The sequence below is a fragment of the Oncorhynchus gorbuscha genome, linkage group LG07 (genome assembly GCF_021184085.1).
Source record: "Oncorhynchus gorbuscha isolate QuinsamMale2020 ecotype Even-year linkage group LG07, OgorEven_v1.0, whole genome shotgun sequence".
Classification (NCBI taxonomy): Eukaryota; Metazoa; Chordata; class Actinopteri; order Salmoniformes; family Salmonidae; genus Oncorhynchus; species Oncorhynchus gorbuscha.
Window position 1 is genome coordinate 71,599,429 of NC_060179.1, and position 16,729 is coordinate 71,616,157.

At 43.0% G+C, this 16,729-nt stretch overlaps 1 protein-coding gene across 29 annotated transcripts in view; it reads right to left on the minus strand.

Moving 5' to 3' along the window:
- The window catches only part of LOC124040314 (neurexin-1a), a 631,581-nt gene extending 615,275 nt beyond the window's left edge, over nucleotides 1-16,306 (minus strand). For all 29 annotated transcript variants that reach the window (XM_046357404.1, XM_046357403.1, XM_046357410.1 and 26 more), the window contains exons 1-2: nucleotides 16,151-16,306; nucleotides 12,480-13,876 (exon numbers count right to left, since the gene is read on the minus strand). In XM_046357404.1, coding sequence (XP_046213360.1) covers nucleotides 12,480-13,194 — 715 coding nt within the window. In that variant the 5' untranslated portion in view covers nucleotides 13,195-13,876; nucleotides 16,151-16,306. The remainder of the gene's footprint in view (nucleotides 1-12,479; nucleotides 13,877-16,150) is intronic.
- Between the last annotated feature and the right edge of the window lie 423 nt (nucleotides 16,307-16,729).

Below are 16,729 nucleotides of genomic sequence, written 5' to 3' on the forward strand. Positions count from 1 at the left end.
CCAGAAGAGGACTGGCCACCCCACATATGCTCTCTCTAATTCTCTCTTTCTTTCTCTCTCTCGGAGGACCTGAGCCCTAGGACCGTGCCCCAGGACTACCTGACATGATGGCTCCTTGCTGTCCCCAGTCCACCTGACTGTGCTGCTGCTCCAGTTTCAACTGTTCTGCCTTATTATTATTTGACCATGCTGGTAATTTATGAACATTTGAACATCTTGGTCATGTTCTGTTATAATCTCTACCCGGCACAGCCAGAAGAGGACTGGCCACCCCACATAGCCCGGTTCCTCTCTAGGTTTCTTCCTAGGTTTTGGCCTTTCTAGGGAGTTTTTCCTAGCCACCGTGCTTTTACACCTGCATTGTTTGCTGTTTGGGGTTTTAGGCTGGGTTTCTGTACAGCACTTTGAGATATCAGCTGATGTACGAAGGGCTATATAAATAAATTTGATTTGATTTGAATGTCATTCCAGGATACCCCGGCCAGGTCGATTAGGATGGCATGCTTGCAGAAGTGTTTCAGGGAGCGTTTGACAGGGATGAGGGGTGGTCGTTTGGTCGCAGACCCATTACGGATGCAGGCAATGAGGCAGTGATCACTGAGATCTTGATTGAAAACAGCAGAGGTGTATTTGGAGGGCGAATTAGTTAGGATGACTTCTATGAGGGTACCCGTGTTTACTGATTTGGGGTTGTACCTGGTAGGTTCATTGATAATTTGTGTGAGATTGAGGGCATCAAGCTTAGTTTGTAGGATTGCCGGGTTGTTAAGCATGTCCGAGTTTAGGTCACCGAGTAGCACGAGCTCAAAAGATAGATGGGGGGCACATATAGTATCGAGGGCACAGCTGGGGGCAGAGGGAGGTCTATAGCAAGCGGCAACAGTGAGAGACTTGTTTCTGGAAAGGTGAATTTTTAGAAGTAGAAGCTCAAATTGTTTGGGTACAGACCTGGATAGTAATACAGAACTCTGCAGGCTATCTTTGGCAGTTCTATCTTGGCGGAAAACGTTATAGTTAGCAATGGAGATTTCAGGGTTTTTGGTGTATTTCCTAAGCCAGGATTCAGACACGGCTAAGACATCTGGGTTGGCAGAGTGTGCTAAAGCAGTGAGTAAAAAACTTAGGGAGTAGGCTTCTAACATGCATGAAACCACGTTTACAGAAGTCAACAAATGAGAGCACCTGGGGGGTGGAGCTAGGCACTGCAGGACCTGGATTAACCACATTTTTTTTTGACAAGGCAAGTCAGTTAAGAACAAATTCTTATTTTCAATGACGGCCTAGGAACAGTGGGTTAACTGCCTGTTCAGGGGCAGAACAACAGATTCTCTGCCAACCCAGATGCCAACCCAGATGACCTTGTCAACTCAGGGGTTTGAACTCTCCGGTTACTAGGCACACGCTAACCACCAATCACACACTCTAACCACTAATCACACGCTCTAACCACTAGACTACCATGCCGCCCCAGAGGAACAGAGGAGAAGTAGGATAAAGGGTATGGCTAAAAGACTATACGAACTGGCCGTCTAGCACGTTCAGAACAGAGAGTAAAAGGAGCAGGTTTCTGGGCACAATAGCATAGATTCAAGGCATATAGTGTACTGACAAAGGTAGGATGTGAGTACATTGGAGGTAAACCTAGGCATTGAGTAATGAAGAGAGAGATAGTCTCTAGAGATGTTTAAACCAGGTGATGTCATCGCATATGTAGGAGGTGGAACAACATGGTTGGTTGAGGCATATTGAGCAGGGCTAGAGGCTCTACAGTGAAATAAGACAGTAATCACTAACCAGGAGAGTAATGGACAAGGTATATTGATATTAGAGAGAGGCATGCGTAGCCAAGTGAACATATGGGTCCAGTGAGTGGTTGGGCTGGCTGGGGATATGGCGATTCAGACAGTTAGCAGGCTAACAAGCTAACAGTTAGTAGGCCGGAGCTAAACAAGCTAGCAGCTAGTAGACCAGGGCAAGCTAGCAGTAAGCAGGCCGGGTTAGCAAGCAAGAAGTTAGCATGGGCTAGCAGTTAGTAGACCAGTGCAAGCTAGCAGTTAGCAGACCGGGTTAGCAAGCAAGCAGTTAGCAAGGGCTAGCAGTTAGCAGACCGGGCAGGCAAGCTAGCAGTTAGCAGACCAGGACCCGCCAGTTTAGCAGACTGGGTTAGCAAGCAAGCAAGCAGAGAGCAGGGGCTAGAAAGTTAGCCTTTGGGGGGGGACGTCGCAATGGGGGTAAGTCTGTTTTTGCCTCTTCGTGCGGTGACGTCGATAGACCAATCGTGGAATTAGTAGGGTTCCAAGTAGCTCTAGGTAGCTAGCAGGCCGATATTGTAAACCCTGGAGTATACTTTGGTGGTAGCACAGGAGCCCTGGGCGGGCTAGCTTCAAGCTAAATTGGTGCTTGCTCTGGGATGGAAACGCTAGCCAGGAGTAGTCATCCAGAATTGCGGTTAGCTAGTTGTGAAGATCCAGATGAAAATGTTCAGTTTGAGGTAGGAATCCGGGGATAAAAATAACAGGTCCGTTATGCTCTGGTTAGAGTCACGTTGTTCGAATTGACGAGAGCTTTCTGAGCTGAAGGTTAACTGATGACCGCTGGCAATGGTTTGCTGATTGATATCTTCACCCACGACTGCGTGGCCACGCACGCCTCCAACTCAATCATCAAGTTTGCGGACGACACAACAGTGGTAGGCTTGATTACCAACAACGACGAGACGGCCTACAGGGAGGAGGTGAGGGCCCTCGGAGTGTGGTGTCAGGAAAATAACCTCACACTCAACGTCAACAAAACTAAGGAGATGATTGTGGACTTCAGGAAACAGCAGAGAGAACACCCCCCTATCCACATCGATGGAACAGTAGTGGAGTGGGTAGTAAGTTTTAAGTTCCTCAGCGTACACATTACAGACAAACTGAATTGGTCCACCCACACAGACAGCATCGTGAAGAAGGCGCAGCAGCGCCTCTTCAACCTCAGGAGGCTGAAGAAATTTGGCTTATCACCAAAAGCACTCACAAACTTCTACAGATGCACAATCGAGAGCATCCTGTCGGGCTGTATCACCGCCTGGTACGGCAACTGCTCCGCCCACAACTGTAAGGCTCTCCAGAGGGTAGTGAGGTCTGCACAACGCATCACCGGGGGCAAACTACCTGCCCTCCAGGACACCTACACCACCCGATGTCACAGGAAGGCCATAAAGATCATCAAGGAGAGCAACCACCCGAGCCACTGCCTGTTCACCCGCTATCATCCAGAAGGCGAGGTCAGTACAGGTGCATCAAAGCTGGGACCGAGAGACTGAAAAACAGCTTCTATCTCAAGGCCATCAGACTGTTAAACAGCCACCACTAACATTGAGTGGCTGCTGCCAACACACTGACTCAACTCCAGCCACTTTAATAATGGGAATTGATGGGAAATGATGTAAAATATATCACTAGCCACTTTAAACAATGCTACCTAATATAATGTTCCCTACATTATTCATCTCATATGTATATGTATATACTGTACTCTATATCATCTACTGCATCCTTATGTAATACATGTATCAATAGCCACTTTAACTATGCCACTTTGTTTACATACTCATCTTATATGTATATACTGCACTCAATACCATCTACTGTATCTTGCCTATGCCGCTCTGTACCATCACTCATTCATATATCTTTATGTACATATTCTTATCCCCTTACACTTGTGTCTATAAGTTAGTAGTTTTGGAATTGTTAGCTAGATTACTTGTTGGTTATTACTGCATTGTCGGAACTAGAAGCACAAGCATTTCGCTACACTCGCACTAACATCTGCTAACTGATTTGATTTTGATTTGATATTTGGTAGTTAGCTGGCTAGCTTCAGTTGAGGGATTCCAGATCCAAAGTAAATATTAATACTTTAGGAAAAAAAAGCAGATCCACGCCACATTGGGTGAGGCGGGTTGCAGGAGAGTATTTAGATGTTGATGTTTAGCAAAATATTTTAAAGGATATGCGATGAAAAATATGTAAAACGATATATACAAGGGACACGACAGGACAAAGACGTCTGACTGCTACGCCATCTTAACCACACACACACACATCTCCTTCCCCCCAATCTGTGTCATGTTATAAAACAGAGACAATGACAGCCTAATGATGCATAATGATATTAGTTGATGTACAAGAGCCTAGCTTGGGTTGTCATCACACTCCTTCTGGATGTCATAAGGTGAATGCACCAATTTGTAAGTCGCTCTGGATAAGAGCGTCTGCTAAATGACTTAAATGTAATGTAAATTAAGTGTAAAACTGTCAATTCCATAATAATCCATGCCTTCTGGGAATGCTATAAGGTCCAAAAGTTACGGGTGGAGTTAGAAAGTTGGATGTCAGAAGTATTACAATGTAAATTTCCTGTTAATCTGTCTGTCTGCATATTTCAAGACATGGCATAAGAGGGTGCTGTGAGATACCCGATGGGTTGTAGGATACTTTCTCGTAAATAATTTTGAAAAAACTGGATATCAACCAATCCTCTATCGTTAACACAATTGAAAGGTCAAATGCTTTATTATCTAAATGTTGAAAGTGTGTGGGCGACGGAGAGAAACAAAATGGTGCAGTTTGAGGACATGTGGCAGAGAGTGATGCGGGCGCTGGAGATGGGGGTGTGAGCAGGTGGATCTGGGCAGGTGTGATGTCATTGATGTCTCTGTGTGTTTGTATGCTGTTGGTATGTGTATGTTGTGTATTGTTAGATTTTTTTATTAAATCTTTTTTATTCTTATATGCATTTTTCGTATTCTTTATAGCTTACATCATGGATGGGGTGACACATTTTAATTTTATTGCAGAGGTGTTGTTTCATATAGACCTGGTTGGATAGACCTATATATATTTATTTTCAGCTACTTTATTAACCGGAGCAGATAAAGCGTAAAAGGAGGGAGAGAGGCGGGGCTCTGGCAGGCAGGGGAGGGCCCGTATTGTGAGTGAGTGACACAGGGAGAAGGATGGACGGATGGGAAGATGAAAAACAGCAACCAATCAAGCCAACTCGCTTATTTCTCATCACATATGATTACGTAGTACCTGTCTTGACTGCATCAAACCGAGAGAAGCTAGTTAAGCCAACTAACTTTAGCTAGCTAGGTTAATTGAGGCTCCAGTGTGTGTGCTTTCTCATTCTACAGTTACAAATAACAACAATCAGAATATTAAGTAGCAGACTACCTGTCGGCTCTTGTTCGTTGTAGCCTATCCTTCTCCTCTAACTTTTAATTCAGTCATTTTTATTTAATTAACCATTGATTAAATGTCTCCTAACTTTTGCCACACACTGAAGCTCTATGGCTGTAGCCTACTGCCACTTTGATGACTTATGATTGGCCAAAAACAACAACATGCTAAACACGCCATGCTCCACTCTTGTGAAAAGAAAAAGCAGCAGCATAAATTATAACATTCTCTCTCGATACTTTTTATTTTACCTTTATTTAACTTGGCAAGTCAGTTAAGAACAAAATCGTATTTACAACGACGGCCTACACCGGCCAAACCTGGACGACGCTGGGCCAATTGTGCACCGTAGTGACGCCTCTAGCACTGAGATGCAGTGCATTAGACCGCTGCGCCACTCGGGAGCCTATTACAACTGTAGCCTTCGGATATGTACGGCCCCTTCCGGACAAGTCAGTTAAAATTACACATATACAAGCCCTGTGACAGTCATATCAGATCCAACCCAGGCCTGTGACAGTCATATCAGATTCCACCCAGACCTGTGACAGTCATATCAGATCCGACCCAGACCTGTGACATTATTTAGAATTCTAGATCCAGACCTGCTCTGGTCCCGGATCTGGTTTCGGGTAGTCGGGTACAGGTGGAGCCGTGAAGACCTCTACCCTGCTGTGAATATTACAACAGGCTTTTACTGTGATTTTTTGTTGACTGTTGAGAAGAGTGGAAAGACTGGCCTTCTAGGCAGAGTTGCAAAGAAAAATCTACATCTCATACTGGCCAATGAAAAGAATAGATTAATATGGGCAAATTAACACAGACAATGGACAGAGGAAGATTGGAAAAAAAGTGTTATGGACAGACGACTCTAATTTTGAGCTGTTCGGATCACAAAGAAGAAGATTTGTGAGACGTAGAACAAATGAAAAGATGCTGGAGGAGTGCTTGACACCATCTGTCAAGCATGGTGGAGGCAATGTGATGATGATCTGGGATTGCTTTGGTGGTGGTAAAGTGGGAGATTTGTACAGGGTAAAAGGGATCTTGAAGAAGGAAGGCTGTCACTCCATTTTGCATCGCCATGCCATACGCTGTGGACAGCTCTTAATTAGAGCCAATTTCCTCCTACAACAGGACAATGACTCAAAGCACAGCTCCACACTATGCAATAACTATTTAGGGAAGTAGCAGTCAGCTGGTATTCTGTCTATAACAGAGTGGCCAGCACAGTCACCGGATCTCAAACCTATTAAGCTGTTGTGGGAGCAGCTTGACCTTTAGGTACATAAGAAGGGCCCATCAAGCCAATCCGACTTGTGGGAGGTGCTTCAGGAAGCATGGGGTGAAATATCTTCAGATTACCTCAACAAATACTTATTTTCCACCATAATTTGCAAATCAATTCATAAAAAAATCCTACAATGTGATTTTCTGGATTTTTTTTCTCATTTTGTCTGTCATAGTTGAAGTGTACCAATGATGACAATTACAGGCCTCTCTCATCTTTTTAAGTGGGAGAACTTGCACAATTGGTGGCTGACTAAAAACTTTTTTTGCCCCACTGTATACTGTAGCTCTAAATGTCATGTTAGCATATACACTGCCTGCCACCATCATCATCGTGATAATTGTTTGGCCTTTTTAACACCTTGTTTACCACATACATCTTTCTTAATTAGAGTATTTTTACAGCATTGTTTGTCTTGAAAAGTTGTTGATAGCCAACTACTTTTATGCCAAAGTCACATGGACTAAATATAGACAGACAGCTACTCCACCCGCCTCCTACTTCCTTCTCTCTCCCAAACCCCACCCCACTTCTTTTTTCTGTTCCCCCTCTCCTATCCTCCCTTTCTATCCTCTTTCCCTCCCCTCTCCTCTCCCCTTTACTGTTTCCAACTCCTATCTTCACTGTAGGGAAGTACGTCACCACACCTAGGTTGGACAGAATTGGGTTACCACGTGGACAAGCTGCTGTGCTGCTTCAGAAAGAAAGCCAAAACCACAGCATACTGTCTGCCAGAATGAATAACTGCAGAGGAAAAATTTCATTGTGGCACAACATGTTGTAGTCAACCTTAAAACAGATTGCATTATGCTAATATGACATTGCATTATGTTAATATGACATGGCAAATTATCAGTCTTTTCTCCTACGAAAGGTCAATGGTTTGTGCACGATCCCAAAAAGCCATGAAAGCTGTGTATTTTTTTCATCAGTCAGTATTATGGCTATGTGCTATCCTTATGGATTTCAATATAATGAAGTACAGTTTCTGCCTATAGTATATCACATCATATTAATGAGGTAGCTAACCAAAATTATAAGTGTACCCAATCTTACGAAAACCTAGAGTTTATGGACCCAAAGAGACAGCAAACCAAGATTTGGGTTAAGCTTCAATCTTGCACCACAATACCACCATCAACCATCCCACCATCACCATCCACTCCATCGTACTACCAGTGCCCATCCCACCATCACCACCACCACCACCACCATCATCCACTCTATCGTACTACCAGTGTCCATCCCACCATCATCATCCACTCCATCGTACTACCAGTGTCCATCCCACCAACACCACCACCCTCATCCATTCCATCGTACTACCAGTATTCATCCAACCATCACCACCACCATCATCCACTCCATCGGACTACCAGTGTCCATCCCACCATCACCACCACCCTCATCCACTCCATCGTAATACCAGTGTCCCTCCCACCATCACCACCACCATCATCCACTCCATCGTACTACCAGTGTCCCTCCCACCACCACCATCATCCACTCCATCGTACTACCAGCGTCCATCCATCCCACCATCACCACCACCATCATCCACCCTATCCTACTACCAGTGTCCATCTCACTATTACCAACACCATCATCCACTCCTTCGTACTACCAGCGTCCATCCATCCCACAACCACCACCACCATCATCCACTCCATCGTACTACCAGCGTCCATCCATCCCACCATCACCACCACCATCATCCACTCCATCCTACTACCAGCGTCCATCCATCCCACCACCACCACCACCATCATCCACTCCATCGTACTACCAGCATCCATCCATCCCACCCTCACCACCACCATCATCCACTCCATCGTACTACCAGCGTCCATCCATCCCACCATCACCACCACTATCATCCACTCCATCCTACTACCAGCGTCCATCCATCCCACCATCACCACCATATCCTACTACCAGCGTCCATTCCACCATCAAAATCAGGATAAGTTTAGATCATGAATCCCTCAGATCTAACAAAGACCGCTGAGTCTGTGTGCAGTCAAAAACACGATTTTCCTTTATTTTATATATATTTCCGCACTATGAGGTTGGAATTATACTGTGAAATTGTGAAAAATATGATAATGTATTTTTAGTGTAAGAGCTGTTTAAAAAGACTGCCTGAAATTTCTGCCTGTCGTGGTGGAATGGAGTATTGGTCTTCCATGGTGACATCACCAGGCGGTAAGTTGGTTAATAGACCAATAAGAAATAGAGTTCCAAACGTCTCTGCCAATAACAGCTGGTTTCCAGTGTTCCCCTCCTCACTCAGACCACTCCCAGACAGCCCTTGCAAAATTCTACTTTGAAAAATGTGTCTTTGCTAAAAAGCAATTTTTAAAAACCATTTTAATTTAAAACAATAAAAGATTAGTACTTAATTATTACAAGGAAAGGATTTGATACTAACATAAAAACAGCTGCATTGACCCTTCAGATTGGCTGCCTGGTTGAGTTCCTTTAGGCCTAAAGCAGCCATTTTTCTCTCAATATCAAATCATTTCCAGGGGTAAAAATTAAGGCCTACTTTACTGTGATTTTTTTTCAATTAAAATTGTCAAAAAGAAACAAAAATATCTTCTTAGTAAATAACAATTTCTCAAGCAAGAATATTTCTAGGACTTCTGGAAGTGGTCTGAGTGGGGAGGAGATTATGGAAAACAAGTTGTTATATTGGCAGAGAAGTTTGGAACTCATTTCTTTTAAGTTTATTAAATCATTTAACCAACAAGATCTCCTGGTTTTACCAATTTGACTTCAAATTTTGTTTTTGACACCGTGGCTTGACTCCTCCTTCTCAAAACCCATTGGAGGAGAACGTCAGTGGAGAGGGACCTCTGACTTTATCATCCAAACCCATTGGAGGAGAAGGTCAGTGGAGAGGGACCTCTGACTTTATCATCGAAACCCATTGGAGGAGAAGGTCAGTGGAGAGGGACCTCTGACTTTATCATCCAAACCCATTGGAGGAGAAGGTCAGTGGAGAGGGACCTCTGACTTTATCATCCAAACCCATTGGAGGAGAAGGTCAGTGGAGAGGGACCTCTGACTTTATCATCCAAACCCATTGGAGGAGAAGGTCAGTGGAGAGGGACCTCTGACTTTATCATCCAAACCCATTGGAGGAGAAGGTCAGTGGAGAGGGACCTCTGACTTTATCATCCAAACCCATTGGAGGAGAACGTCAGTGGAGAGGGACCTCTGACTTTATCATCCAAACCCATTGGAGGAGAAGGTCAGTGGAGAGGGACCTCTGACTTTATCATCCAAACCCATTGGAGGAGAAGGTCAGTGGAGAGGGACCTCTGACTTTATCATCCAATTGCTTTTGAGAAGGAGGCAAGGAGAGAGGAGAGAGGACGGGAGGAATTTGTCATTGAGATTCTCCCATATTCTATTTCTATTATTTCATACCTCTGACGGTACATCATGACATTTGGATAGCTCAAGAAAGAATAGCTGCCTGGTGTCTATATGTTCGTACGCAGCACAGGAAGAACTGGAAGATGGTTCCTCTCAGGACAGTGGCAGCTATGATCCGTTCTCAATGTAGTCTCACTCTGTCTTCCTCTCTCCTCACCAGGATTATTATTCTCCCGACATCTGACATGCAGAGGCCGGGCACACATAGCACTGCACGCACACACACACACACACACACACGGCACAGTACCTCACTGTCTTCTGCACATGCATGAACAATGGAGCAATTGCAGAATACTGTAGTCAAGCCTAGTGAGGCAGTGTCTTTATTCACCAAAGCATAGAGGGACACACACACACAATGGTATGGAAAACACAGTGAGGTGTTAAGATAACATGTATTTGTAGGTCATTTTAGTTATTCATCATCTGTCATTCAATGTATATATATATATATGTATATATATATATGAAACGTTCTACTGTAGAATACACCATCATGGGAGTATCAGCATAAACCATCTCCCAAAATCAATACAGGAGTCTTCCAAAGTTGCGTCTGAGAGAAGATTACTGTTTGGGTTCCCACCCTGTGTCTGCTATCCCAGACATATTCTAAAAGAGACCATGTTGCCTACCATGGAGCTACATGCACAAGACAATCAATTGTACGAAATTGTCTATATCATAATGGGAGCATCATCATAATTTAAAAACTATATTTAACCTTCGTTTAACTAGGCAAGTCAGTTAAAAACAAATTCTTATTTACAATGATGGCCTATCGGGGAACAGTGGGTTAACTGCCTTGTTCACGGACAGAACAACAGATTTTTACCTTGTCAGCTCAGGGATTCGATTCAGCAACCTTTCAGTTACTGGCCCAACGCTCTAAACACTAGGCTACCTGCCACTGAACCAAAGGAGCCCCTAAATGATGGTTCCTATTTGTATTTCCACCCTGTGGGAGACTGCTCTCGTCAGGGCTAATATTGCTCTTAGGCTACACTCCTCCAGGAGTCAGTTTCATATTTCTGTTCAAGCCCACATAATAAGTACCACCAATGGAATACAGTGTCTGCTCTGAGAATAATTGAAGAGAAGAATATAACTAATGTGGCATGAAGTAGCAGGTGTCTCACTGCAGGGGAATACCGAAATGAAGATTAGGTGTCAGTCCCCATGGGCCCTGGTTAAAAGTAGTGCACTATGGAAGGAATAGGGTGCCATTTGGGATGTAACCAAGAGATAATGTTGTCTTTACTTCATCAACAAAGCCATTAGCAATGCAACAAGGAAATTACAAACAAAGAGAGGAAATAGACGGAACATGTCCAAACAGTAACACCTTCTCAAATGGGATCATTGAAAAGATTCACATTTCCAACATCTGCCTTCAAATCACAGAAGAATATGGTCCAACATTGCACCAAGCCAAGATCTAGCCATAAGAACACATGAGCAATGTCAGAAGTCCACTATCTTCTCTGAAATGCTAACCTTGAAATCAAGCAACATGTCACCAAGAAAAGGTTTCTGGTGTGTTTCACATTTCTTAAAAATACTTAATTTAGAATGCTTAGATGATGCTATTGTAATCACTCATCAAAGATCGATAGAGCAAGATTGAGTTGGAAGAAATGAATACAGGTGGCATATCTAACAAGGCCTCTAGTCTTGGCTACATGATGTTATGGAATACACAATATACTGCATACAGCACAGGAGGTGGTGGCACCTTAACTGTGGAGGACGGGCTTGTGGTAATGACTGGAGCGGAATAGGTGGAATGGTACCAAACACATCAAACACATGGTTTCCAGGTCTTTGATGTCATTCCATTTGCTCCGTTCTAGCCATTATTATGAGCCGTTCTCCCCTCAGCAGCCTCCTGTTGCATACAGTTACTGCAAATATTCTACACATATGTGCCTATTGTAGTTGCTCCATATATTTTCTTTGCATGTGCATGTGGAAATCACTTCCTTCATCTTCTTCCAAATACATATTGTTTTTAATGACTGGAAACTTTCATTAGGAGGTAAAGCCATTGGAGATGAAAAAACGTCATAGGTCAACCATTCCCTGGTGACCTCTTCCAGGTAAAGGCAAGACACCTTAGAGAATGAGGAACACCTGCACGTTGGGCTAATGAGCCCTTGCAGGAGCTCAACTACTCATTAACAACCTTACAAACAACTATGACAACATATGTTAAAAAATTGTTGTATAATGATGAACCAATTTTGCACTGGTGGGTAGGTTACTTGAAATTCTTGAATTGTCCTACTAGATGAGGCCTGAAGACCTATTGGGCCTACAGGCCTGTTGGCCTATCCTGGTCTAGAGGAAGAGAAGATCTGCATTTTCTGTAAACTGTTGGACTACTAATACTGCTTGAAATGATGGAAAACGATAAATAATCATGTCGTGTTGTTGTTTAGTTAAAGGGGAGCTGTTGGATAGTGTTAGTAAGACAGACAACGGCCCACAAGAGAATCCAGATATCTTACCTTCGCTGCAGTCTTTGCCCTGGTAGTCAGTCTGCGAGCAGTCGCACGTGGGTTCATCGTTAATGACATTGCAGACCCCTCCATTTAAACACATGTTGGCTGCTGCACCACAGAGGTCGTTAATGACCCCAGCGCTGTTTAAAAGCGCCGATTCCGTATTGTTGACCTTTATGTCCGTTATCCACCCGGTAAAAGGTACATGGTCCTTGACCACAGCTGATGTTAACCTTAAAGCCACAGATCGTAATTCCGGTGGTATTCCCCCAAGAAACAAGTGGCTGAAGACAGTCATATCCCTTCTTTTCGACTTTACTTCGACCCACTTCACTTCATTGTCGACCATTAGCGTTGTGTTTTTAAAGTTTCTCCATATTGTCACAGCATGCCACTGGCTGTCATTGACCGCTGTGTTGGTTAGAACCGTTGCGGGCTCAGCGCAGAAGATGGAGAATCGAAGACTGAGTTTACCGTTGTGTATTAGGAGTTCTAAAAAGTCACAGAATCCCTCGTCATCGAAGTACACTAACAGCCCGTGGGAACTCTTAGTTTTCATGTTGAAGCTCATTTCACTCTCACAACATGCATTCCACATTGGAAACCTGGCCCACTGGCCCTCTGCGCCTGTAAACTCCATAGTTGCCCCCATGTCTACCATACAGCACAAGAGAAGGCCTACCCATATTAGATGGGAGCCATGCCGCATTGCAAGAACCATGATGTGACCGAATTGTTCTTTAGGTCTAGGCTACAATACCGCTGAGTCAGATTTCAGACGGAATTGTCTTTTATCAAGCTAGATGAAGTTAGGGGTAAGGGTGATATAATACGCTGACTTACCACTAAGAATTGTGTATATGAACTGACACATTGTAAACCTAAATGAATTATTTTGTTATCATAGCCTACCAGCAAGTTACACTAGTCTCCCGAAGAAAATACCATCTTTGAATATAGGACCACTTTCTGTCGCGCCTAAATCCCAATTTCTCAGTCCTATATATTTGTTTTTATTCTGTCAATATCTTCTGTCTCCCTATTAATTTTATTCTATAGTCCAGATTTTATTCAAAAAACAGGCAATGGTGATTCAGAATCCAATTTCCATCAGGCATTTTATTTTTCTTGATTTTTGAATGTTTCTTATTTTCGGTGCCAGGCAGCTAGAGCGCACCAGTCGGTTCTACTGCTGTTGAAACGGCGTCAATAACCATCCTATTCACACCAGCGAGATGTGGCGGGCATCCAGAGTCATTGCTTTTGGCTTCTCACCCTGCATCCTCCGCCAAACAGAACGATTGTTATTGTTTGATTGATTATCGCATGGAGCTTTTCTTTTTTTCCCCAAGGCCAGTCTCTGATCCAAAAAGCTTAAGCTTACAACATAATGAGAAGAAGATCTGTAAAAAGAAAAGAAAAATAAGAACGGACAGTTCATTGTGTTATAGAAACATTTTGTTTATCAATTTGTCATATCATGTTAGCCATCTTACATAATTATGATATATTCAGTAGAGAAACATTTTGTTTTATAAACATTTTGTCTATCAATTTGTCATATCATGTTAGCCATCTTACATAATTATGATATATTCAGTAGAGGATGAATTGAGACCCCAATGAATTTTGGGGTGCCGATTGAAAGCACAGGAATCTCGGGATCTAGACTCAGTATTGCCAGGAAAATTATGTATGTTTTGGTTGCAAAGAGAGCACATTCGCTCACACCTGCACGTCCGTATGTGTTCTATATCAATGGAAGATGTATTCTGTCTCAAAGGGTAGCCTACGTCGTTAGCGCAGATACGTTCTCTTTGCGCACACACATTCTTTGCGCACAAGGCGGTCGCCTGTCCTACAAATGTCAGGGAAACTTAACATAAGTAAGCATTTCATTATTAGTCTACACCTGTTGTTTACGAAGCATGTGACAAATAACATTTGATTAGATTAGATTTTCATGTAGGCTATGTATTTATGAATGCAAGTAGAAGCAACTTTCTCAAAGCAAATCTAAGCAGCTCACAATTACATAAACATCAACTAGCAATAGTCACCACTACTAGGCATACATCATTTAATTCAATTACATCTAGAGAAATCATTTGGAATTGTAAATAGCTTATTCGAAAAAGTCGATCAAAATAAGTCTACAGCAGTAGCCTGTCTTATCTAACACACGTATTTCTCCCCATAGCTATCCCAGGGGGGAGAGGATACTTGTACCTTCCCCTATCAACCCTAATAGCCCGCCACAGGTGACGATATTATATGCCTCACAAAATGCTCCGCATCCAAGCAGCAGCATCCACAATCCTCTCAGCACAGGAAGGTTCCATGAACTCTCTCATTCCATAAGTAGATCTCATTCTAAATGTTGCGTTAGATAGGCCTAAGTGTTTTTGTTATTCAAGAGAATCTGCATGTAATGAAACCGCTGAAATCTTGTTTGTAGGTTTCCTCATTTCATATTTTGTTTAACTCAGACATGCCAGTAGAATTAAGACAAGCGCATGAATTCAGAATTTTCAAAGGGGACGAGTTGCCTACCAGATCTCGGTTCAAATACCACGTTAATTATTTAAGTTACTTTCACATACATTTCGAAGGAAGTATTTGCACACATTCACAAAGTAGTAGCCTACATTTGGAAAGTATTGGCATGCATGGCATGTATTTTTTTTATAGGAAATTACTTGAAACAGGGCTAGAGTACTTTCAAATACTTAAAATCGAAGTTGTGAATTCGGCCACATGGTTCGAAAATACGAAAATACAAAAGAAATAAGTAGCCTATGTAGAACATACATATTTAAATACACATGTATTTAAACCCAGGTCTGGACAGGACAGACAGAAAATGACCTTTCAATCAAACCTAAACGAAAATCATCCCATCCAAATGAGCTATACAGTTTGCTAGAAGCATTAATATACGGGGGATCGGGGACTGGAAATGAGTTACAGAGATTCAACCCATATCAAGTCAAATGTACCATAATATAATGACCGAAAGGCATGAAGATAAACATGAGATTCCACAGCTGGCCCCATTACACTGTCTGTCTTACTCTCAACACATCAGATCATATTAAATTGACCCGTGCCTTCTACAGCAAACGAAATGTGCATATAAACGTGTTTTTAAAAGGCACTTGAGAACATCCCTTAAATATTGCTAACAATAAAGAAATCAAATCTGCGGATTACACAGTTGCAAAACGATTATGCATGTTTTATGGTTTTCCCTCAGCTATTCCGTTGCCGCTCTAGCAGCTCAACCTACTAGAGAAAAATAAAACCATACATGGAAAATACAAGGTCTCTTTTACCTGCATCTAGAATCTGATATCCAGGACCGACCCAAATCAGAACCCAAGTCCTCGTTTTCCTTACCAAAGTATTGGATGATCATCTCTTGTTTCGAACACCACCTTTAATCTTAATTAGGCTACCCACCAAATAACATCACCATGCAGTGATCTCCGACTCAAACTATCCCAACAGATCCACACTAAAAACCCTCAGCCTCACACTATTTTTGAAAACTGTGATTCACCGCATCATTGATCATCAGAGACCGAAAAAAATAAATGAGTTCTCTCTCCTATGTTCAAAAACTTACCAACACCTTTATAACGATTGAAAGAAGTCAACTCATAACGGTACTTTACCTAGGTTATTCCTCCTTTTCGATCCTCAGAAAACGAAACGAATGTAGATAAACAGAGTCCCGGGAAAATCCTGTAATTTTGGTGAGGGGAAAACGGTGCAAACGGTGCAATCTGCCTCCCTGCTGCGCTCTGCAACAGACTGTCAGAAGACAGCGAGCGGGTCACGTGTCTCTCTCTCTCTCTCTCTCTCTCTCTCTCTCTCTCTCTCTCTCTCTCTGTGTAGCTGCCTGGCTGCCGCCGACTGGAGAGGGGAGGGGCCGAATGCTGCAGCACCTTGGACAGCGCCGTGCGCCGCTGTGCAGGTTGACGTTTATTGTCGCGAATCTTGTGCTGGAGGCAGAACTGAGCGATTTCCGTAGATGGGGTAGCTGCAAATACGAAATTGGCTGTATCATGAAAACAAAAATGTGCTTTTTGCTCTTCATTTAATGTTATGGTTAGGTTAGCAGTGTGGTTACATTTAGGGGTACGGTTAGGTTAGGTTTCAAATGAAATTTTATGACTTTGTGGCTGTGCCTGCCTCCAGGGCAAGATTCATGACAGTACATGACAACCTGCGGCCGCTGCTGCCGAACGAAC